The sequence below is a fragment of the Typopeltis vanoorti genome, chromosome 25 (genome assembly GCF_054136105.1).
Source record: "Typopeltis vanoorti isolate ZY-2024b chromosome 25, IOZ_Tvanoo_1.0, whole genome shotgun sequence".
Classification (NCBI taxonomy): domain Eukaryota; kingdom Metazoa; phylum Arthropoda; class Arachnida; order Uropygi; family Thelyphonidae; genus Typopeltis; species Typopeltis vanoorti.
The window spans coordinates 27,814,082-27,837,910 of record NC_143573.1 but is presented as its reverse complement, the minus strand read 5'-3'; the positions used below and the strand labels follow the sequence as shown (position 1 = coordinate 27,837,910).

Sequence of the window (23,829 nt, the reverse complement as noted above, 5' to 3'; positions counted from 1 at the left end):
CTACAGAAATATCCAGTGTGCCCTTTCTCTTTAGGGAAGCTACACTTGCATATATGCTTTTGTTGGATTAAGGGAAACAAGGCTTCAGATACTGCAGCTAGGTCAACACTTTTCTCAAACTTCCACCATCTACCTGTATTCTATACTGATTGCAGGCACATCATCAGACACAAACTTTTATCCCAGTGACAGTCATTATGCAATAGGGAATCTGATTGTAGCAGCGAAAACTAATAATATGCTTTATCGAATCAAACTTGAAATTAAATTGTGACAGTTTAGTCTGTGCAGGGACTGTAAAAAGGAGGTTGTTCTTGCTCGGCTCCTCATAGGGCATAGTCATCTTATGCACTCTTTTCTGTTGAGGGCGATAAAATGGCTATGCATGAGTCTTGTGATGCCAGATTATCAATCATTCATATTTTAATTTACTGTCCTCATTTTGCCAACGAGCATAGTCATTATTTGAGTCACTTTCATAATCTGTCTGAGCCCTGTACACTCGGGCAGATTTTATCAGACTCATTGAGTGTTACCTTAGTTTTTAAATTTTTACAAGGCATTAATGTTTACCATTTCATATAAATTACATGCATATTAATTCTTATTAGTTTAATTTATTGTATATGAGCCATTTACAAGCTAAATCGATTAACTCCACTTTTTGAATTTTTAAATTTTAGTGTCAAAGCACTTGATTAACTCCTAACTTTGTATATTCATAATAAATTTCCCTAATAATAAGGATTAACACCACTAAATTACAAAATTTTTGTTGGCCATCGAATAATAAATAATTTATTTCAGAAGCCAATCTAATTAACTCCATATTCTAATGTAAATCGTTGCAATAATGCAGAAGCAAGTACTTGATGATAACGGTAAATTGTTTAGTGCTGTCTCATCACAAAAAAAGTAAAATAATTAATCAGTTACAGTGTAACTGCCGCAGAAGTAAGTACTTGTGAATTTTAATGTCAGTTGTTTTTAGAAAAAAGAAAAATTATACCGTTATAATATCAAGATGGATGAGACTAATAATAATTATTTGGATGTGAAAAATGATGAATCTGATGGTTCTTCAATGCAATTTATTAGCAGAAAGCTCGGCTCAAGAAAATGTTTATGTATTTCTTCGGATTCGTCATCTGATTGTAGCAGCGAAAACATTACAACAAACAATTGGATTCAGCAGAAAAGAAGTTGTAATCCTGATAAATGGGCTCGAAATGTCCAAAAGCGAAATGGCACACACACACACACACACACACACACACACACACACACCCAAAGAAAAAGGGGAAAAAAAACACTACAAAAATTTCCAAAAATCTAAAAATCTTTTCCTAATTAAAATTCATTTTTTTATTTATGTTGTATCTTGTCTTTTATTTCTATACTACTTATGAATTAGCTGTTGCATAAGGTGGGAATGCCCTTCTCTCAGGAATCACGGCCGCTGTGAACACAAGGTGAATGAAGTAGTGCTTGGGCAGACCGAGCCCTACTTCATTTATCTGAGCCAGGCCAGAGGAGATCATGGGTATCATGTATTGGTGATCATTGCAGATACTCAGTCATTGGTCGTATGCAATGCAGAGTGTGTATTCTCAACTCTCCCCCCTCCCCAGATTAAATCCTGAGTGCACCACTGAAGACCTTTGTTTAACCAAGACTTCTTACTTGTGTGTTGATTACATTGCATTATTATCATGAATAGTACAGTTTAATCACCATTACATTATATTATCATAATGAATTCTGCAAAGTAATTTTTAATGGTTGGGCTAATCCAAAATTTCTATAATTAAATATGCCAATAAATTATATTGGTTTCATCCTTTATCCAAATGTAAACAAACAAAATTGCACATGACGTAACTTCACCATGGGAATCACTTTTATATAGAGGCTAATGACTTCACATCAATTGCCTTAGTATCCCATAATTCAATGTATGTATTCTTATGGGCATGTATAATGCTATGCATCACAGAAAGGGCCACTACCCAGACTGATTTTTGAGTTTTATTGAGGTCTCATCAATTGTCTTAGTCTTTTATCCCCTTTGTGATGTTGCTTCTCATGCAAAATGTATTTGCTTACACTTGGATGAAGGATGAAACCATGAATAGAATTTATCGGCATATTTAATTTATAGTATAACCAAGCAAAAAAATTTTCAACATCTCTAAAATTAAGGGGATATTAAATCCCACATAGTTTTAAAACCGAATAAGAAACTCAAAGATAGGAATCAGAGAGTTTCTTGCCGAATATAGTAAACTATAAAGTATCGGCGAACACTGGCGTTAGCAAATGCAAGTGATCCTAGTACGTAGTACAATCTCGGGCAACTCGTTGCAAAGGTGAGTAAAGTTCAGATCGCTATTCTTAGGTATTATCCATAATGTAAAAACACATTTCCTAGGAAAAGTATGCTGTTATTACATTATGGAGGGAGGTCACCACCCAGACCGGTTTCAGCCTTTTTTGAGGCCTCATCAGTGAGTGGCTAGACCTAATACCGAAGTGTATAGCGAAAAGAACTTATATACTCTGCGAACGAGTTTTCCAAGTAGGTGCAACCATTAAGTTACTTAAGTATAAAGAGCTAATAAGCTTCATTTCGGCAAAGAAAACATTACTAAAATTAAGGGGATATTAAATCCCACATAGTTTTAAAACCGAATAAGAAACTCAAAGATAGGAATCAGAGAGTTTCTTGCCGAATATAGTAAACTATAAAGTATCGGCGAACACTGGCGTTAGCAAATGCAAGTGATCCTAGTACGTAGTACAATCTCGGGCAACTCGTTGCAAAGGTGAGTAAAGTTCAGATCGCTATTCTTAGGTATTATCCATAATGTAAAAACACATTTCCTAGGAAAAGTATGCTGTTATTACATTATGGAGGGAGGTCACCACCCAGACCGGTTTCAGCCTTTTTTGAGGCCTCATCAGTGAGTGGCTAGACCTAATACCGAAGTGTATAGCGAAAAGAACTTATATACTCTGCGAACGAGTTTTCCAAGTAGGTGCAACCATTAAGTTACTTAAGTATAAAGAGCTAATAAGCTTCATTTCGGCAATGAAAACATTACTAAAATTAAGGGGATATTAAATCCCACATAGTTTTAAAACCGAATAAGAAACTCAAAGATAGGAATCAGAGAGTTTCTTGCCGAATATAGTAAACTATAAAGTATCGGCGAACACTGGCGTTAGCAAATGCAAGTGATCCTAGTACGTAGTACAATCTCGGGCAACTCGTTGCAAAGGTGAGTAAAGTTCAGATCGCTATTCTTAGGTATTATCCATAATGTAAAAACACAATTCCTAGGAAAAGTATGCTGTTATTACATTATGGAGGGAGGTCACCACCCAGACCAGTTTCAGCCTTTTTTGAGGCCTCATCAGTGAGTGGCTAGACCTAATACCGAAGTGTATAGCGAAAAGAACTTCATTGCCGAAATGAAGCTTATTAGCTCTTTATACTTAAGTAACTTAATGGTTGCACCTACTTGGAAAACTCGTTCGCAGAGTATATAAGTTCTTTTCGCTATACACTTCGGTATTAGGTCTAGCCACTCACTGATGAGGCCTCACAAAAGGCTGAAACCGGTCTGGGTGGTGACCTCCCTCCATAATGTAATAACAGCATACTTTTCCTAGGAATTGTGTTTTTACATTATGGATAATACCTAAGAATAGCGATCTGAACTTTACTCACCTTTGCAACGAGTTGCCCGAGATTGTACTACGTACTAGGATCACTTGCATTTGCTAGCGCCAGTGTTCGCCGATACTTTATAGTTTACTATATTCGGCAAGAAACTCTCTGATTCCTATCTTTGAGTTTCTTATTCGGTTTTAAAACTATGTGGGATTTAATATCCCCTTAATTTTAGTAATGTTTTCATTGCCGAAATGAAGCTTATTAGCTCTTTATACTTAAGTAACTTAATGGTTGCACCTACTTGGAAAACTCGTTCGCAGAGTATATAAGTTCTTTTCGCTATACACTTCGGTATTAGGTCTAGCCACTCACTGATGAGGCCTCAAAAAAGGCTGAAACCGGTCTGGGTGGTAACCTCTCTCCATAATGTAATAACAGCATACTTTTCCTAGGAAATGTGTTTTTACATTATGGATAATACCTAAGAATAGCGATCTGAACTTTACTCACCTTTGCAACGAGTTGCCCGAGATTGTACTACGTACTAGAATCACTTGCATTTGCTAACGCCAGTGTTCGCCGATACTTTATAGTTTACTATATTCGGCAAGAAACTCTCTGATTCCTATCTTTGAGTTTCTTATTCGGTTTTAAAACTATGTGGGATTTAATATCCCCTTAATTTTAGTAATGTTTTCATTGCCGAAATGAAGCTTATTAGCTCTTTATACTTAAGTTTTCAACATCTGTTTCTAATTCAGAGTATTTTAGTAATAAGGTGTGATTAATTTTTCCTAATTATATATGGAAATATGACTTCTGCATTACTTCAACCTTGACATCTCTTCTGGATCTGGCTGCCACTGATGAGACCTCATTAAAGGACGAAACTGCTCTGGGTAGTGACTCTTCTCAATGCATAGCATTATACATGTCTGTAAGGATATGTGCATTACATTGTGGGATACTAAGGCAATTAATTTGAAGTCATTAGCCTCTATGTACAAGATAGCCCAGTCATGAAGTTACTTCACATGCAAACTTTGTTTGCTTACAATTGGATAAAGGATGAAAAAAAGAATATAATTTATTGTCATCTTTAATTTATAGTATAACAAGTGAAAAAACTTCATCATCATCATCAAATTCCTGCCATGTACCCTCAAGGGGTGTACAGGATATGATAGTATTACATGAAAAAAACTACATCATTACTAACTTCCTATCTACAATTTTCCTCCAAATCAGTCTGTTACTTGTCAAGACCCCAACATTATCAGATCTTATATTTCTATCGTCTAAGGCACTTTGTACCGTATCAATCCACCTATATCTTGGTCTTCCTCTGGGTCGTTTTGCTGCCAACCTGGCAGAGAACACTTGTTTTGCTAATCTTTCCTCGCCCATTCTGTTTAGGTGACCATACCACCTGAGATTAGCTCTCTAACGCATTCCTGGATGCAGACCATGTCAAGTTCTTTCCTAATATCCTCGTTTTTAATATGATATTGCCATTGATGCCATCTGTTCACATCTATAATCTTTCTCAGGACTCTCATCTGCGGTCTCTAGTCTTTGGTTAAGTGTTTTACTTCTGACCCAGCTGTCAGATCCATAAGTTAAAACTGGTTTGAACACTGTCTTGTATACAGCTAATTTAGTGTTCCGACTAATTTCTCTCTTATTCCATATGAATTTATTCATTTGACTTCCCACCATACCAGCTTTGCTGATTCTGTTGTCTATTTCTATATTTAATTTACCATCTTCAGTAAAAATCGTGCCTAAGTTTCTCTCTTATTCCATATGAATTTATTCATTTGACTTCCCACCATACCAGCTTTGCTGATTCTGTTGTCTATTTCTATATTTAATTTACCATCTTCAGTAAAAATCGTGCCTAAGTTTCTCTCTTATTCCATATGAATTTATTCATTTGACTTCCCACCATACCAGCTTTGCTGATTCTGTTGTCTATTTCTATATTTAATTTACCATCTTCAGTAAAAATCGTGCCTAAGTAGCTGAAATGTTTTACTTGTTCTATAAGTTCTCCATTCACAACACAGTTGACATTTTCAATGATTCTGCCTATTTTCATTGTCTTTGTCTTTTTATTGCTGACCTTCATACCATATCTTTTACAACAGTTATTCAATTTAGTCAGAGAATCTTGCAGACTTTTAGCGGATAGAAGTATAACATCACCCGCATAAAGCAAAGAGCTGACATTAACATCTCCAATTTTGATATCATGTTTAATACCACTTTCCTTCATAATGTGATCCATATAGATAATGAATAACAGAGGGGATAATGTACATCCTTGTCTCACACCAGATTTAACATTAAACCATCTTCCTGTACTTCCTTCAATTCTAACTGCTGACTTACAACTCAAATAAAGACTAAGTATAGCTCGATATAATGCCCCATTGACACCATATAACTGCAGCATATTTAATAGCTTCTCTCTTAGCACCTTGTCATATGTCCTTTCCAAATCAACAAAACTTAAATACAGATCTTTGTTATATTCCCATGCTTTCTCGACTATTTGTCGTAAAGTGAAAATCTGAACCAGACAGCCTCTGTTTGGCCTGAATCCAGGTTATTCTTCACCAAGCTTTTCTTCCACAATTCTTCTCAACCGTTTCTCAAGTATACTTGCATAGATCTTGCCAGGAACACTCAGTAGGGAAATACCTCTGTAATTCTCACATGCAGTTTTATTTCCCTTTTTATATATGGGTACTATGAGAGCTCTACTCCAATCATCGGGAATTTGTCCCTCTGTCCAGGCTTTCTGAACTATGCAGTGCAGCCACTGTAAGACTCTTATACCACCATACTTCAGCATTTCTGGTCGAATATCATCTACTCCTGCTGCCTTTCCACATTTCAAGCCTTTGATGGCTTTTTCTACTTCAAGTATGGATATGTATTCCTGACTGCATGCCTGGTCAGTGTTTTTTACCACTGTGCTGTCATCACTGCTTGTTTCATTTAGCAGTTTTTCAAAGTAATTACTCCATACTGCAAGGATATCTTTTTCTCCTGTTTTCATGTCACCTTTATCATCTCTAACTCCTTTTACAGCACTCTTTCCTCAATTTTTAAGCTTCTTCAACAATCTCCAGAATATCTTACCACCTTCTTGATATTTATTTTCTATATTCTTGCCAAAGTCCTCCCATGACTTTTGTTTAGCTAGTTTTACACAGTGTTTAGCATTCTTGCATTTGTCTCTATATTCTCTAAGAGCACAAGGTGACTTATTTGACAGGAACTTTTGATATGCTTTCTTCTTTTCCTTCACTGCCTCTTTAACTTCCTGTGTCCACCAGGGAGTTCTGATTTTTTTATCCTTGCAGACAACCTCATCACATGCCTCTCTGGCAGAATCAATCAATGTTTTCTTCAGAGTTTGCCACTGCATCTCCAAGGTTTGGTTGCTGTTCTTAAACTCTTTCATTTTTTCTTCAATAATCTTTGTGTATTTAAGTCTACAGTTCATATCTGAGAGCTGCTCAACTTTTATTCACTTTAAAACTTTCTTACATGTTATTCTTTTCAATATGAAATTCAATTTTATCCTGATCACTTCCAATTTCAAATCCTCTGTACACTCTGGTGTCCCGCATCAGGGAGAAAACATCACTATCAACAATAACATAGTCAGTGAGACTTTTCTTATTCCTAGCCTCTTCTCTCCATGTGAATTTGTGCACATTTTTATGTTGGAACATGGTGTTAGTAATAACCAGTCCATGTCATGAGCAGAAATCTAACAGATATTTGCCACTATTATTAACTTTGCTCTTTTCTCCAAATTTTCCCAAAATATTTTTGTATGTCTCACAATCATTTCCTACTCTGCTATTTAGATCCCCAACAAGGACCATCTTTTCCTTTTTCATTGTGTCAGTTGCTTTTTCTAAAACCTCAAAAAATTCCTCCACTTCTAACTTAGTAGAACCTTCTGTGGGACCATAGGCACAAATAAGTCTCATTGTCCAGTTCCCCATTTGGATGTTTGTCGACATCACTCTACTTGAGACTGACTGCCATTCAAGAAGATTAGCCTCGTATTTTGTGTTGAATACTATGGCTACTCCTTCTTTTCCTTGATTGTCATTGCCTGAATATAATGTTGGATCCTACTTCTTGTCAATCTATACTTTGGATCCGACATTTAGTTATTACGATGTTCTTAAGCTAAAAAATAGTTGCTAGTTGATTTCTAATACAAATATAGAGAAAATTTGTATTTATAGACTCCAACAATAACATTTTGGATTTATTGCTCAGAAAGATCTCACCAGTTTTTGTCTTTTTTGTTTCAGTCATCCCTATTATGTCGATCTGGTACTTATCTAATTCCTCAGCTAGCTCCATTTCTTTGCCATTCAGGATTCTTACATTGATAGTACCGATCTTTAACTCTTGTGATGTTGAGTTGGGGTTTGTTTTCAGATTTGTTTCAGTAGCTGACTTTTCGCTGTTCGCCCTGGTTCCCTGACGAAAACAACGGGGGCCCTTGTTTAACCGGGCGACGCCCCAGCCGGCATGAAATTTTATCATGCTGTACCATCACTTTTTATTTTGGTTTAACCAATAAGAATACAATTTGGTTGGCTAAATCCCAATTTGCCAGCCCATCATTGTTCGTTCAGTATCCAAGTAGATACCCAACAGGGTGCACCACGAGAAGGTGAAGATTGGACATTAGGTCAGAAGCCCTGGTCGGTTCTCCGCATTCCTTTAAAGGCTATGTGGAGGTCTCCTCTCAGTTATACAGCTTTGACCCTTAAGCACCCCGTGGAAAAAACTTTCAACGTCTATTTCAAAATCCACAATTTCACTTCATCCCATTTGTTCTGTAATGGTATATGTATACTTTTCAAGAGGTCACATATCACAAAAAAATTAAGGACTTGGATGCCTACATCCAAGGCAGCATGACAAGGATGATGCAACAGTCATCTCTTAGGTAGGAAAAATCTGGATTTCTTCACCATCTAAGATGTGAAAATCTTTTATTGAAGGCATGTCAATTGTATGGGTGCTTTAACCTTTTTTCATAAAAACTTGGATTTCCAGGAGGAGGACATTATTAACAGACATAACTTTCTGGTCTCATATCTTCAATTGCCTTCAACCATTTTTAAGTATCAAGTGCTGATCAGAAATCCTGGTCAGTTACTTCTTTCTGTGTAGATATATCCTTAAGTAACTCCACAAACAGTAATTTTAAATTGAATATCTTCACTGTGGATTTTCTTATTAGCTAAATTTCAGAAGTATACCGTGTGGCATTTATGATATTTTGTTAAATATATTATTTCCTTAGGTAGGAGTATATTGCATGTATAACATGATTGCTCTTATATTAGCACCATTCCTGAAGAAGGAGGTTTAACTAAATTTCTGAAACACACCAACATTTTCCAAAGAAAGACCACTTTTTCTCCAGTTTATCTTTTGATAGCTTTCTGCAATTTACAAGAAATTTTATTTTTGATGATATATATTTTTTATGAAATATGATTAGTTATAATTATAGTATGTAAGTGATATAATACATATTTGTAGGAAATGATTAAAAACAGGGAAAGAGAAGATGATATAAATTGCTTGCTATCTCCAACATCTCATTCAGAAAAAGCTTTGGTGAGATATCCTACTACATCATCTGTAAGTAATTAATAAGTTTTTTGTCATTCATCTTAGTTTTAACATGTTAAGTAACAATTGCACTGTCTTCTTACTTCTGTAGTACAAATATAAGTGAAAATTAAAATATCATGGTTCAGTTCATATGATGTGATGAAAATTTTTCTGAAATAAAAAAGCTTTATCACCCAAAAGCAAGTTAGTTGAACTCGATATGGTAAGTTTTTTCTCCTGCAAAATAGACCAACCAGCCTGAGAATATACAGCAAAATTTAATTAAGAAAATTGGAAAGCACCCAGTCTCATAAGTTAATTAAGTGCAGGTGATGTAAAGATAGTCTAAGAGATCAGGAGCTGGAATGAGTTGGAGGAGAAGATAAGGTAGGATCTTAAATAGGAAGATGCATGAGAAGTGAATCTTGAACTTGAAGGGTTGAGAGCTGTGAATTATGACCAGTTACTGTAATGATTTGAGGTTTTGGTGATGAGCTATCCATTATGGCTAATCTGATGTAATCCGTGAATAATAAACATTTTACTATTATTATTATTCAGGACCTCCATGGAGTCATAAGATTCATCGTGTGAGGTCTCCCCTAGAAAACGCAGTCTCTCATAACTCCTTGAACTCATTCACCATTCGTTATCTCGCCACTCTATCAGGCAATGCATTTTACAGTTTAACCACCTCTATGCAAAGAAACCACTCATCACCCTCTTGCTCATGACTTCCTTTCACAACTTCCAGGGATGACTCCTTGTCCTAGCTCCTTCCTTGTTCCACAGAACGTAAAAACTCCCTAGTGTTAACCGAGTAACAACCTCTCAATGGTTTGAATGTCTGAATCATATCACCTCTCCTTCTTCCAAACTTTGCAGTCCACATTTCCTCAGTCTGTTCTTATAACTAACATTGTACATCCCTGATATCATCTTTATCTGCCTCTGCACTCTTTCCATGCTTAAGTTATCTCCCTTCAAATCTTGGGGACCAAATTTGAGCACAATAGTCCAGATGTGGTATGATCAGGGCTTTATACAATGGAATGACAATTCTTTTATCTCTGCTGGTCTGCATTTTTCTCAGTATTTCAGCAGTCCTCTAGGTTACCTTCACCACTTTTGCAATATGTTTCCTGAATTTCAGGCTTCTGTGAATCATCTCCTCCAGATTCCTTGCCTCTTCCACTTCCTCTAGTTAACAAATCCATGCTGTCTCAGAGTGATAATAGCAATGATAGTAACAATGTTCCATGTAGCAGTGAGTTTGAGTCTATCTGGTGTGAAGTGGAAGTTAACAGAATGCAATATATGGGGGGGGGGGGTTTGCTGGCGGCTCAGTTGCAGGTGACAAAGAAATAAATTGCCAATTTAGCCTTATGGGTACCAAACAAGTGACCATTATGGATGACTTTTCCAAACATTGATTGGATAGAAGAGGAATTTATCGAAATGTTGCAAGACAACTTTCTCAAGCAGCATGTAGAAGAAGGAACTCGATGTCAAAGAGTGTTGGATTTGCTCATAGCGTCAGGAGTCTCTTTCAAGAATATGGCTATTTTATCACCAGTTGATGACAGTGATCATGCTGTGCTTTCTTGGAAGTATCTAATTCTATTGATGCTCCGATTAGAAGGTTATATGCTTGACTACATAACTGGAAATTATGATCAAGTTAGGAGAAGACCATCTTTGGTACCATGATATCAGTTACTGATGCCATGTCATCTAAAATGTCAAATGATAAAATGTCAGGTATGGGAAACTTTGAAAATGTGCTTAAATGAGATGGTATCTGAAAGTATCCCTAGTGTTCAAAGAATAAATAGGTTGGGAGTGAAATGGTTGTGCAACCTTTTTAAGGAAGAGATCCATAATAAGAAGATGATGTGGAAAGAATATCGTGAGAATAAGAGTAAGAGGAGTTATGAAATATATAAAGTTTGAACCAGAAAAATAACGAGTATTGTGCGGAAAGCTAAATTGGAGTATGAAAAGAAATTGGCCATTTAAGCTAAAGGTGATTCAAAAAATTTTATCGTTATTCTGCCAGCAAAAGAAAGAAAGAGTGTGAAAGAATAACTTTATTGAATGCAGATGGCACTCGAGTGTCGGAAGCTAATGAGATTGTTCAATTAATGGGTGTCCACTTGGTTGAGATATATCAACCAGGTGTATGTAACATGGTACACAGCACTACCGCTACATTGGATGAAGAGTTAGAGGTTCATGAAAATGAGGCTGAAGAGTTCTTGCATAACCTGAATAAGAATTTGTCAATAGGGACAAATGAAATATCAGCACGTTTGCTAAAGGAATCTTCAGCCAAATTGGCTAGGCCTTTCACTTGTTTGTATAAATTGAGTCAGCTCAGGAATGATACCACAGGAAGAAGGAATGTATGATGGTTCCAGTTGTGCTAAGGTGGTTCAAAAACTGATGTGTCTAATTACCAACCTATCAGTAACTCTGGTGTGGTAGGGAAGATTTTAGAGAAGTTGATAAGAACTCGCATACAGAAATGGGGTAGACAAACAAGCTATACTCTGCAAGGAACAGCATGGGTTTACTAAAGTAAGGTTATGGTATAGCAATTTGCTAATATTTTATAAAAATGTTATGGCCGAGTTGGATAAGGGGAATGGATATGCTATGATAATGTTGGATTTTTCTAAGGCATTTGATAGGATACCACATGAAAAAGCTTTTGCATAAACTGGAGAATATGGGATTGGAATATAAACTCTTGACTTGAATCAGAGGTGGTTGACAGACAGATATCAAAAAGTGGTATATACAGTGGGTGTGAATCTGCCAGATTTAAGGTGACCAGTGGTGTATCTCAGGGTTCAGTCCTTTGGCCATTATTGTTCAATCTATACATTAATGACATCAGGCAGGGTCTAATATCAGATGTGCAATTGTTTACCAGCGATGCGAAGATAGTCAGGGCAATCAGAGATACTTCTGATGTTCAGAACTTTCAAAATGAGTTGAATAGACTGAAATTTGGCCAAACGAAAATGGCTATTAGTTTAATGTTTGTAAGTGTATAGTTATGCACTTTGGCATTATTAGATTTCCAGCTGCATATTATATTAGCAAGGTTATGCTACAAGAAACTGAGGCGGCAAGGGATCTTGGCATATTAGTGGATAGGAATTTGAAGTCCAAAGGTTACATAGCAACATTTGAAAATACAACTCAGAGGATAATGCAATGTTGAAGCGAACCTTGACATGTAAGGATAAGGAAATCATTTTGCCTCTTTATAAGGCTTTGATAAGACCACACCTGGATTATTGTGCACATATTTGTGATGTGCTGCTATATTTACCAATTTTCGGATTGATGCACCAAAGAAGATTTGGTCTCCCAGATTCCAAGGGGATAAATAGGCTGTGGAATGGCTGCAAAAGGGAGTTGCAAAGATAATATCCAGATTATGGGATTTAGATTATGAGAACAGATTGCGATTTTATGTGGATTACAGACTGGTTAACAAGAGAAAGAGGGGTGATATGATATAGGTCTATAAACTTTTGAATGGGTATTATAGGATAGTGTCTGATGAAATTTTTCGTTATATGGAAGATGAGAAAAGAACACAAGAACATCCATGGAAGTTAAGTTTGTTCACAGGCAAGAAAGGGGTAAGAGCTAGGTTTTTCTCTCACAAAGCAGTGAGCTAGTGGGATGGTTTGCCTTTAGGGGTTGAGTGCATCTAGTGTGAATGAATTCAAGGGAAGGTATGACAACTGATCTGGGTGATGTATAGCCTCCCTCGATGAGTTCTTGATTCCCTGGAGATCTTCGATAATAATAATAACTTTCACATTCTCCCTCATACAGTACTTCTCACCTCTCAGGCCATTGATTCCAGCCAAACCTATTAATTTTTGCACCTGGGGAAACAAGATTTTATAGCACGTTCCTTTTTATAGAATCACTGCAAAAATTATCTGCTTATGCTCTTTCTCTTGCTTATTCTTACAGTTTTCGTTTTGGCTTGGGACCTATTGTTTTTTTCTGTTCTCAGCTCAACTACTCTTTTGCTGTTTTTGCAGCCTTTGAATTTGAGTTTCTTCATTCAGGTCTTCTACATTCTCCTGAACTTCCACCACTGCACTTTCAATATTATCACCGATATTTACATTTTCCAGTCTTGTATCAGTACTCTTGCCAGTGTCGTCCTTGACAGGTCAACTTACATCCATCAGATAAATCTGCTAGTCTCCAATAACACCACCTATCAGCTCATAAACTATAATCCAACTAACAGAATAAAGAAAAAAAACTGAGAAATTACTTAAGTCCATCACTTCTTGGCCGTCAGACACTGTTAAAAAACTTATAAATATATATACATACAGGGTGGCCATAAAATAACTTTCCCTCTTTGGAGGCATCTGTAACTTAAACCAATAAACGGAATGAGACCAAATTTTATATTGAGACTTTTGAAGGCATGGAGAGATGATTTCTGTGAAAAAAAGATTTAGTACCAAAAGTCGCTGATAGGGAAAATGTTGGTGCTGGCAGAGCCATAATTACATTAATGGCAGATAAAATGGAATAATAACATTTCGATAGTGTAAGCAACACTCGCGTCACTCATTTCAGCTGGATATGTGGCGTGTTACAATGATAATAAGAATAATAATAATTAAACTAAAACAACAACTTGCAAGAGACACAGAAATTAATGTAGTGATTGAACTCACAGGATATAATGTTTTATTCATCAGAATCAGGGTCCCCTGGACTACATACACGATTTTCAATGTGCTGACCTTTCTTGTGTACAACAAATTGCATCCGTTGTGCGACATGCTCTACAGCTGAGCGTAAGGAGTCAGATTGAATGTTCATAACAGCCTGTTTTATGTTCTCTTTCAAGACATGCAAGTTGGGAATGCCACCAACATACTCAACGGATTTCAAATACACCCACAGCCAAAAGTCACATGGAGTGATGTCTGGGAATTGATGCGGCCATGCCATCGGAAAGAACTGACTGATAACCCTTTCATTACTGAAATGCTGGCGTAAAAGGCACTGTACTGAAAGTTCAATGTGTGGCCGTGCTCCATCCTGCATAAAAATTATGGAGTCCAAACATTGTCTTTGCTGCAATGCAGGAATGACAAAATTTTCCAGCATTCGTCGATAAATCTCTCCAATAATAGAGCAGGTTATAAGACCTGTAGGGGTAATACGCTCAAAAAAGTATGGTCCTATTATGAAATCGACTGTGAAACCACACCATACCACACCACATGGTTACTTTTGGAGAATGCGGTAGTACTTGCTGGAACGCTTGGGGATGTTCAGATGCCCAAATTCTGCAGTTGTGAGTGTTGACTGACCCATTCAGATAAAAATGAGCCTCATCACCCCACAGTATTCTCCAAGGCCAGTTATTGTCAACCTCCATTCGGGCAAGAAACGTTAGTGCGAAGGTCATGCGCTTTTCATAATCTGCGGTAGTTAGTACTTGCACACGACTGAACTTATACGGATAGAAGTGAAACATTTTCCATAAGATTTTCCAGACTGTACCATAAGCCATATCAAGTTTGTGAGCTATGTCACGAGTGCTTGGACCAGTACTGATCCCTGTATCATCGAACACTGCAGTAGCAACGTCTGTTACTGTCTCTTCTTGCACTGCTTTCCGTCCTCTGCCAGGTCTAACTCTTAGTGATCCAGTTTCTTCAAACTTCTTAATCATAGCTCTCAGTGCTACAGCTGACATAGGATCTGTACGCAGGTTATGAAGCCTTCTAAATTCTTGAAGGGCTGCTACGGCATTGCACTATTTAAAATAAAACAACTTAACAAGTATAGCATGCTGAGGCAAGGTAGGACGCATATTGAGCACAGTTTGTCTATCATTCGAATAACTGCCTGAACGTTTTCAATCCCTTTTTAAGTGGAATTGGTGGTGCTGCTGTCATGTACGCACAGTAAAATTTGCATAATCCTTTTTACCTGCATTTACTGCAAATATTGCAGTAAATAATGCATTTACTGCTTTCGGCTCTACCAGCACCAAAATTTCCCCTGCCAGCGACTTTTGGTACTAAATCTTTTTTTTCTTGGAATTCATCTCCCCATGCCTTCAAAAGTCTCAATATAAAATGTGGTCTCATTCCGTATATATATTAGTTTTAGCTACAGATATCTCCAAAGAGGAAAAGTTAATTTACGATCACCCTGTATATATATAAACATGTTGCTCTCCAGCCCAATTCTTAGTTTTGTAACCTAATAGATAAAAATAATAGGGAATACTAGAGGGAATGCTGTCTACATTTCCTCTAGCTTTGATGTAGTAAAGGTTTTTTTTTTTTTTTTTAAGCAGTTGTCAGGCCAATAATTGTAGTAACAGTTGGTCAGTAACTTTAGCAAACCATCTAGATTGTAGTGCAGCTTGTTTCTCTGTATATATATTGTGTATGCTCCAGATGATGACCTTGATATGAAGGTTGAAACGTTGAGTGTCGATTTTGGTTTATATTAAACTAAAGTTTTACTTTATAACACGGTAGTTGTCTCCATAATTTTTTAAAAATGTATTCTGATCACCGTGTAAGCATGAAAGAAAGGAGAAACAATTTTACGAAATTTAATGCACATTGTAAATACGAAGTTTCATTAAATTCCATTCAATTAATGGAGAATTATTAATGTTGGTTCAAATGGTTTTGAGAAATTGTGCCAATAAAAATGCTTCGATTAAAACCATTTGACATGTTGTACCTCTTTCTAGCTTCCACTCTAGGCATATATGTTTGTCTTTGCCATTTATTATACACTTGAATTGAAAACTAAGACAATTTTACAAAATTTAATGCATATTGTAAATACAAAGTTTCACTAAATTCCATTCATAGACCATCAGCTTATTTACTGTTTATTTTTTGAGCTATTCTGGCTCCAAAAAGTTTCATGTTAAGTCTCTAGAGTAAGGTTTCTTAATTATTTTCCATAGGTGGGATGTTCACTTTGCATTAAAAAATAATTTTAAAAAAATCTACATGATCATTATCCCATATGAATGTCTTGTTGTGAATATCCTGAGTGTCTTAAATTTTATGTTTCAGCCAGCCAATAATGTAATTATTGCAATATATAATTTTGACATATATTTTGTCCCTTTATACCATTGCAAACAGGGTGATGGAAACAAAATCTGTAGTGGCACCACAAATTTTTGTAAAAATTTCAAACCTTAATTTCGATGAAAAAAAATCCAAGCCAGAGTCTTTGAATAACTTAAAAATCAATTGGCGTCTATAATTTGCAAAATGTGCCTAAAAATTCACTGTCAGTTAAGCATAATTAACATAATTAGGCAAAATCAAAAAGTTATTGACACCATTCCCTCTTCTTATCAGTGATCAGGTTTTTCCCCTCTGATGAAAAAATAAAATTCTGCTATTACATCATGGAAGTTGCTTTCCTGTTTTGTTCTGCTGTTAATTACAAAATATAATTATATGATAAAATAATACAATATAAAAATGTATTGTATTAATTTATTTTCATATGTTTGTGTAAGTTAGAACAAAAACTACTTTGCAAACTGTGTAAGGAACCATGCATTTCCTATACTCAATAACTTATTAGTCTCCTTTCATAGTGAAGAATTTATGGAGACAACACATGTGTTAGAATAATTACTTTACTTAACATTAAAAAAGTAATATTTAATGTTTCAACTTCTGTATTGAGATCATCATCAAGAAAACATACATGTATAGGTTTAAGCTACATGATACTATACTATACTATACAAAAATAAGATGAATCTAAATATTGGTTAATTGTTTACCCTAGCCTGACCTTTGGTGGAAAAAAAAACTACATTAAACAATTTCTGAAGTCCTCTTGTATTAAGATTTTTTTCTGTTTGGGGTTGTTCTGGATGCTATATGGGTTAAAGATGGGTCCTTCAAATTCTTGGAATAATTAATCCATCATTCTTGTTCAGATTTGGATGATGTGTCAGCATTTCACAAGCTTCTTTGAATTTTCTTTCAGACTAGGTCTAACAGATAAGCTTAGGTGTTGATGGTTATTCATGACTTATTTTTCATGGTATTAACAACACCACAAACACTTTTATCAACAAAGATGTTTTATTAACTCTTATATTTTGCTGATTTTCAGCTCAGCATCATCAGAGCACAACACACTTGTAAGCGCGACAGTGAGTGAAACAATATAATTGCAAAAGATCTAAAGTCCTATTTTTTGGCATCCTCTAACGAAAAAAAAAAAAAAAAAAAGAAGCAGTTATCCAGGAGTTTTTCTTAGGATAACCGTCTCCCAAATTTTTGGCAAATTAATACAACCATATTTGTTAAGGTTGGGAGAATTCTTCAAACCATTGCTGACTCAAAAAATAATCTTTCGGATCTATAATGACTCCTAAATAGCACATTCATTTTCCTCCATCTAATCCTGTGTGAAGGAGTGTCCAAAGCGTGGTCTGCCAGTCCCAACTGGCAGACCAAGGAGTGTCCAAAGCGCGGTTCTTCTTATGAACGTCTTCTTATGACTCGGAAGGAACTATCACATTTTAATGGAAGTAATTGATGACTTTCACTTTATATTTATGCATTTTAACACTATCATGTATTTCACATGTGTTTTGGTTAATGTCTACACAAGTTGTATCTGGCAGCATGGTTAATGATAATGTAGATTTTTCATTTATTTATTTCTTAATGCAAAACTTCCATCCCCCTATGGAAAATAATCAAGAAACCTTACTCTAGAGCAATGGTGGCCAGTGAAAATTTTAAGTGGGGGGGAGGGGCTGTATATAAAAAAAATAAAAAATTAAAAATTATTTTTTTCCTAATCAGTAATCAATTTATTAATAAATAAATTTACATATTAAAATATTGCTTTATTAAAAATATTTCACCCTCACCACGAACAAACACCAATAATAAAAGTTTCATATCTCACAGAAATAACGCACACAAGCATACGATACCCTGCCCAAATGAGCAGTGTCGGCATCACTTGTAGCATGCAATGACAAGTGTAAACGAATATCAGCGAGTCTATCAATTGGTGCGATAGTTCTCACACTGTGTTAGATCGCAGTGCATTTGTTTCGTGTAACGATAATTGAAAATATATAATTCTTTTCATATTTTCAACAGTGACACTCATCATAATTCAGCCTTGTATCTATAATAAATAAATAATTATATGTTATTTTAACAAAATAAAATAAGATTTATAAAAAAATAGTTCACCCTCACCGCGAACGGTGAGGGTGAATGCACCAATTATAAAAGTTTTCTGTCACAGAAATAACGCACTCAAGCATATGATACACTGCCTAAACGAGCAGTGTCAGAATCACTTGTAACGTGCAATGAGAAGTGCAAACGAACATTGCCGAGTCTAACTGCAATTGGCCGAATGTGATAATTCCGACACTGTGTTAGATCACAGTGCATTTGTTTCGTAATCTAAAGCGTTAATCGAACAATTCCAATTATTAACTATTCGATCAATGTTAAAACATAAGCTGTAACCTTTAACATTCTGTATTGCATTTATATAATGTTGTAAGCATTGTTATTATTTATAAACACAAACAAAATTTAATATTTTCAATTTTTCCTTGGGGTACAACAGTGTCGCTCGCAGTTCTTATGTATGAGCCGTCACTGCTCTAGAGACTAAACATGGACCTTTTTCGAGCCATTCTGGTTTTAAAAATGTCCAGTAAATAAGTTGGTAGTCTAATACCTAGTAATGAAATCATCTTCCATCTAAAGATATTCTCAAAAATTATTATTATTATTTAGGCCTCCAAGGAGTCAAAAGACTTGTCGCTGGAGGTCCTTCGTAGGAAACACAAGTCTATCAAGACTCATCGTGGGAAGTCCATCCTAGGAAACACGAAGTCTATCATACCACTCCTTAAACTCATTGATCGTTCTCACTCTCACCACTCCATCAGGCAATTCATTCCACGGTTCAACCACCCTCCATGCAAAGAAACCACTCCTCACCCTCTTGCTCATGGTTTCCTTTCGTAACTTCCAGGGATGGCCCCTTGTCATCACTCCTTCCCGCTGTTCAACTAAGCAAAAGAACTTCCCAGTGTCAACCCTGTAACCACCTCTCAACAGTTTAAAAGTCTCAATGATATCACCTCTTCTTCTTCTATCCACCAAACTCTGCAGTCTACATTCCCTCAGCCGATCCTCATAACTAACATTATACAGTCCTGAAACTGTCTTTGTTATCTGCTTTTGTACCCTTTCCACAGTTAATTTGTCCCCTTCAAATCCTGGGGACCAAATCTGAGAACAGTAGTCTAAAGTGTGGTCTGATCAGGGTCTTATACAATGGAATGATAACTCTTTTATCTCTGCAGGTCAGCATCTTTCTCAGTATTGCATAAATCCTCTGTGTTACCTTCACCACCTTTGCAATATGTCCATTGATTTTTTCAGTTTCTATCAATCATCAACCCCAGATCTCTTGTCTCCCTTACTTCCTCTGGTATAGCTCCTCCAATAGAATATGCAGCATCCCATCGATGTGTCCCAAACCTCGAAACCTTACATTTTGGTGCATTAAACTGACATCCCCATTCATTTGCTCATCTGTCTAGCTTATTCAAATCCTCTTGCAGGAGTACCACATCTGCACTATTACTAATAACCCTTCCCAGCTTCACATCATCTGCAAACATCTGAATATCCCTCTGCAATCCACTGACAATGCCATTGATATAGGTCCCAGTACTGAGCCCTGTGGGACCCCACTTGTAACCCTCTGCTTCCTTGAAACTGCCCCATCATACACAACTCTCTGATACCTATCGGACAGCCAATCCTGAATCTAGTTGATCAACCTGACATCCAAACGCATGTGCTGCAACTTAAATATCAGCTTATCATGTGCTATAGAGTATTTCTAACTCTCAGTCTGCTAGTTTATCTATGAAGATTGTAAGGTTAGTTCATGCTATGTCCATCGTACTTATTTTATGTTGCATTTGCATCTCCTTTATTAATTTATTAATAAAGAAAGGTTAATGCTTGAACAGGAAGTAAGTTGTAGACAAGAAGGTAATGAGATGGCCTGGGATGTAAGGAGAACATAGGATTTGAAGAAGATTTTGGGATGAATAAGGAGAAAATGAAATGGCTCAAGGAAGGTATGGAGAAATCACATCTAATAAGTGGAATCAGTGAAACTTGTTATAGATCCAGGAATGAACTGTTATGTTTGTATACAAATGGCTAGAAGTATCAGAAACAGGGAAAAAGAAAATGGTTGCATTGATTTAATTTATTCACCCAAAAATTGTTGGAATAAGTGAGACATGGTTGGATGAGGATGACATCCTGGCAGGAATACAGATCTAATGGGATGATGTTTTTCATGAAGTTAGAAAAGGTAAAAAGGGAGGTGGAGTGCCACTGATAATAGAAAGAGAGTTATGTCCATAAAAAGTAGAGATGTGTTGACAGTAGTTTTGAGGTGGTATGCGGTGAAACAGAGGTGATTAGAATGAAATACTTAGTTGGATGTTGCTATAAACCTGGTAATGTGGAGGGTAGTGACCAAGAAATGTATAAGCAAATTAGCCAAGCATATAGAAAAGGGTGATCATTATGGGTAATTTTAATTGATAATATAGATTGGGATGACGAGATAACAACCGGAACTAAAGAAAATTAACTTCTGTTTTTCAGGGATATCTGTCTCAGACAGAGAGAATGTAACAGAGAACACGTGAGAATTGAGGATTTTGGATTTGATCATCTCATCAGAGGATGTCATTATAAATGCCCTGTCACATCTGTCTCTTCAGTTGGTGGGTGGTTACCAGCTATGTGAGGACTTTGTGAGGAAAAGGTGTATGTGGAACTACAAGGCTGGCGATTATGAGAAACTCAGATGACAGCTTGCATCTGTAGCAGGGAATGAGGAATTGGGTGGAATGGAGATCATTGCTGCTTGGGTGCTATTTAAGAATAATCTAATAGACGAAATGTTTAAGTGTATTCCAAGGGTCATACGGTTAAATAAAGTTGGTATGAAATGGATAAATGAAGAGATTAAGCATACAATACAGAGAAAGAAGGCATTATGGAGGTAAAATAAGTTGGATGATAATATTAATCAACTCCATCAGGAATACAAAGAACAGACAAGGGGGGGGGGGGTGACTCAGTAAAAGTAGTAATGAGGAGTTGGGTGGCAGTTGAGTATGAGCAGCAGTTAGCTATTGGAGGGGAGGGGGGAAACTATAGGGGGGAATTCTTTCAATATGTAGCCAGTAAAAAAATAAAAATAATAAAATAAAAGATTATGATAGGATCACATTGATTGCAAAAAATGTATGTATAAGGACAACTGCTGTGTAGGATATAGTTGAGATATTTAATGAGCAAGTCATAAAGATCTTTCATCCTTGTGAATGTAATATTATGGAGAGTTAGAGCGCAATGGATAATGAGAAGAAGAAACTGACTGTGAGTGAGCAAGAGGTATATAGGGAATTGAGGAGTGTATGGGGCATTCATCATAATATGATGCATATCACAAGTGTCTCTCAAGAGTAAAATTATAGGCCAATCTATGCATCAACTGTATGAGTTGTTGTGGTTAAAGTGTTGGAGAAGCTGGTGAGAACCAGGATCTAGAATTACATTGAGAACAGTGGTATTATCTTTGATTGACAGCATGGATTTTCTAAGGGGAGGTCATGTTTTAGTAATGTACTTATTTATTACAATAAGTTGACAGCTGCATTTGATGAGGGAGATGGATACACAGTAGTATACTCAGATACTTGCAAAAGCTTTTGATAGATTAAGTTGATAGCCAAACTAGAGCAGATGCAATTGAGGGATTGGATGTCTGATAGATGTGAGCAAGTTGTGTGTATGGAGGAGTGGTGTGCTTCAGCGATCTGTTTTAGGGATATTGCTGTTTATCCTATATGTTAATTATATTAGGGAAGATTTGAATGGGAATATTCAGTTGTTTACAGATGATGCAAAGTTGGGATGAATTATGAGGAGTAGAGCGAATGTTATGGCCTTACAAGGATACTTGAATAGACTGAGTGAATGGGCACAGGAGTGAGAATACAGTTCAATGTTGTGAAATGTAAGGTTTTAAAATTTTGAAAACAAAGAGAGGATGTTGAATTTAATCTTGGTTGGAATAGTATTCTATATTGATAAATCCCAAATCACAATAAATGTGTGTGTGAGAGAGAGAGAGAGACCATTGCTGGGATAATACTTAAAACTGCGACAATTTCTGGTAAACCAGTGTCATAAAATTAGTATCAGTTCATGACATGAAATTTTTATTTTCCAATGAATTTCACTGTGATATACCATTAAACAAATTCCTAAATTTCTCATCATCATCATCAAATTCCTGATATATACCCTCAAGAGGTGTACAGGATATAATAGTGTACTACATGAAAAATTTACATCATTACTAACTTCCTATCTACAATTTTCCTACAAATCAGTCTGTTAAATGTCAAGAGTCCAGTTTTATCAAGTCTTATATTTCTCTTCTAAGGCACTTTTTATTGTATCAATCCACCTATATCTTGGTCTTCCTCTGGGTCTTTTTCCTGCCAACCTTGCAGAGAACACTTGTTTTGCTAATCTTTCCTCTCCCATTCTGCTTAAGTGACAACACCACCTGAGATTAGCTCTGCTAACGCATTCCTGGATGCTGACAATGTCAAGTTCTTTCCTAATATCCTCGTTTTCAATATGATATTGCCATTGATGCCATCTGTCCGTGCCTGTAATCTTTCTCAGGACTCTCATATCTGTGGTCTCTAGTCTTTGGTCAAGTGTTTTACTTCTAACCCAGCTCTCATATCCATAAGTTAAAATTGGTTTAAACACTGTCTTGTATACAGCTAATTTAGTGTTTTGGCTAATTTCTCTCTTATTCCATATAAATTTATTCAGTTGACTTCCTACTATACCAGCTTTGTTGATTCTGTTGTCTATTTCCATATTTAATTTACCATCTTCACTAAAAATCATGCCTAAGTAGCTGAAATGTTTTTCTTGTTCCACAGGTTCTCTGTTTGCAACGCATTTGACATGTTCAACGATTCTGCCTATTTTCATTGTCTTTGTCTTTTTATTGCTGACCTTCATACCATATCTATTACAACAGTTATTCAATTTAGTCAAGGGAATCTTGCAGACTTGTAGCAGATTTATTTAGAAGTATAACATCATCTACATAAAGCAAAGAACTAAGTTTAACACCTCCAATTTTGATATCAGGTTTAATACCACTTTTCTTTTTAATGTGATCCATATAGATGATGAATAAGAGAGGGGATAATGTACATCCCTGTCTGACACCAGATTTAACATTAAATCATCTACCTGTACTTCCTTCAATTCTAACTGCTGACTTACAAC

The 23,829-nt window shown here is 36.1% G+C and overlaps 1 protein-coding gene across 1 annotated transcript in view; it reads left to right on the top strand.

The window, feature by feature from the left end:
- Window positions 1–23,829, top strand: part of LOC150092621 (protein lap4-like) — a 737,075-nt gene that overhangs the window by 583,794 nt on the left and 129,452 nt on the right. The window contains exon 31 of the mRNA XM_090414245.1: window positions 9,275–9,376. Within this exon, the coding sequence (XP_090270371.1) occupies window positions 9,275–9,376 (102 nt within the window). The remainder of the gene's footprint in view (window positions 1–9,274; window positions 9,377–23,829) is intronic.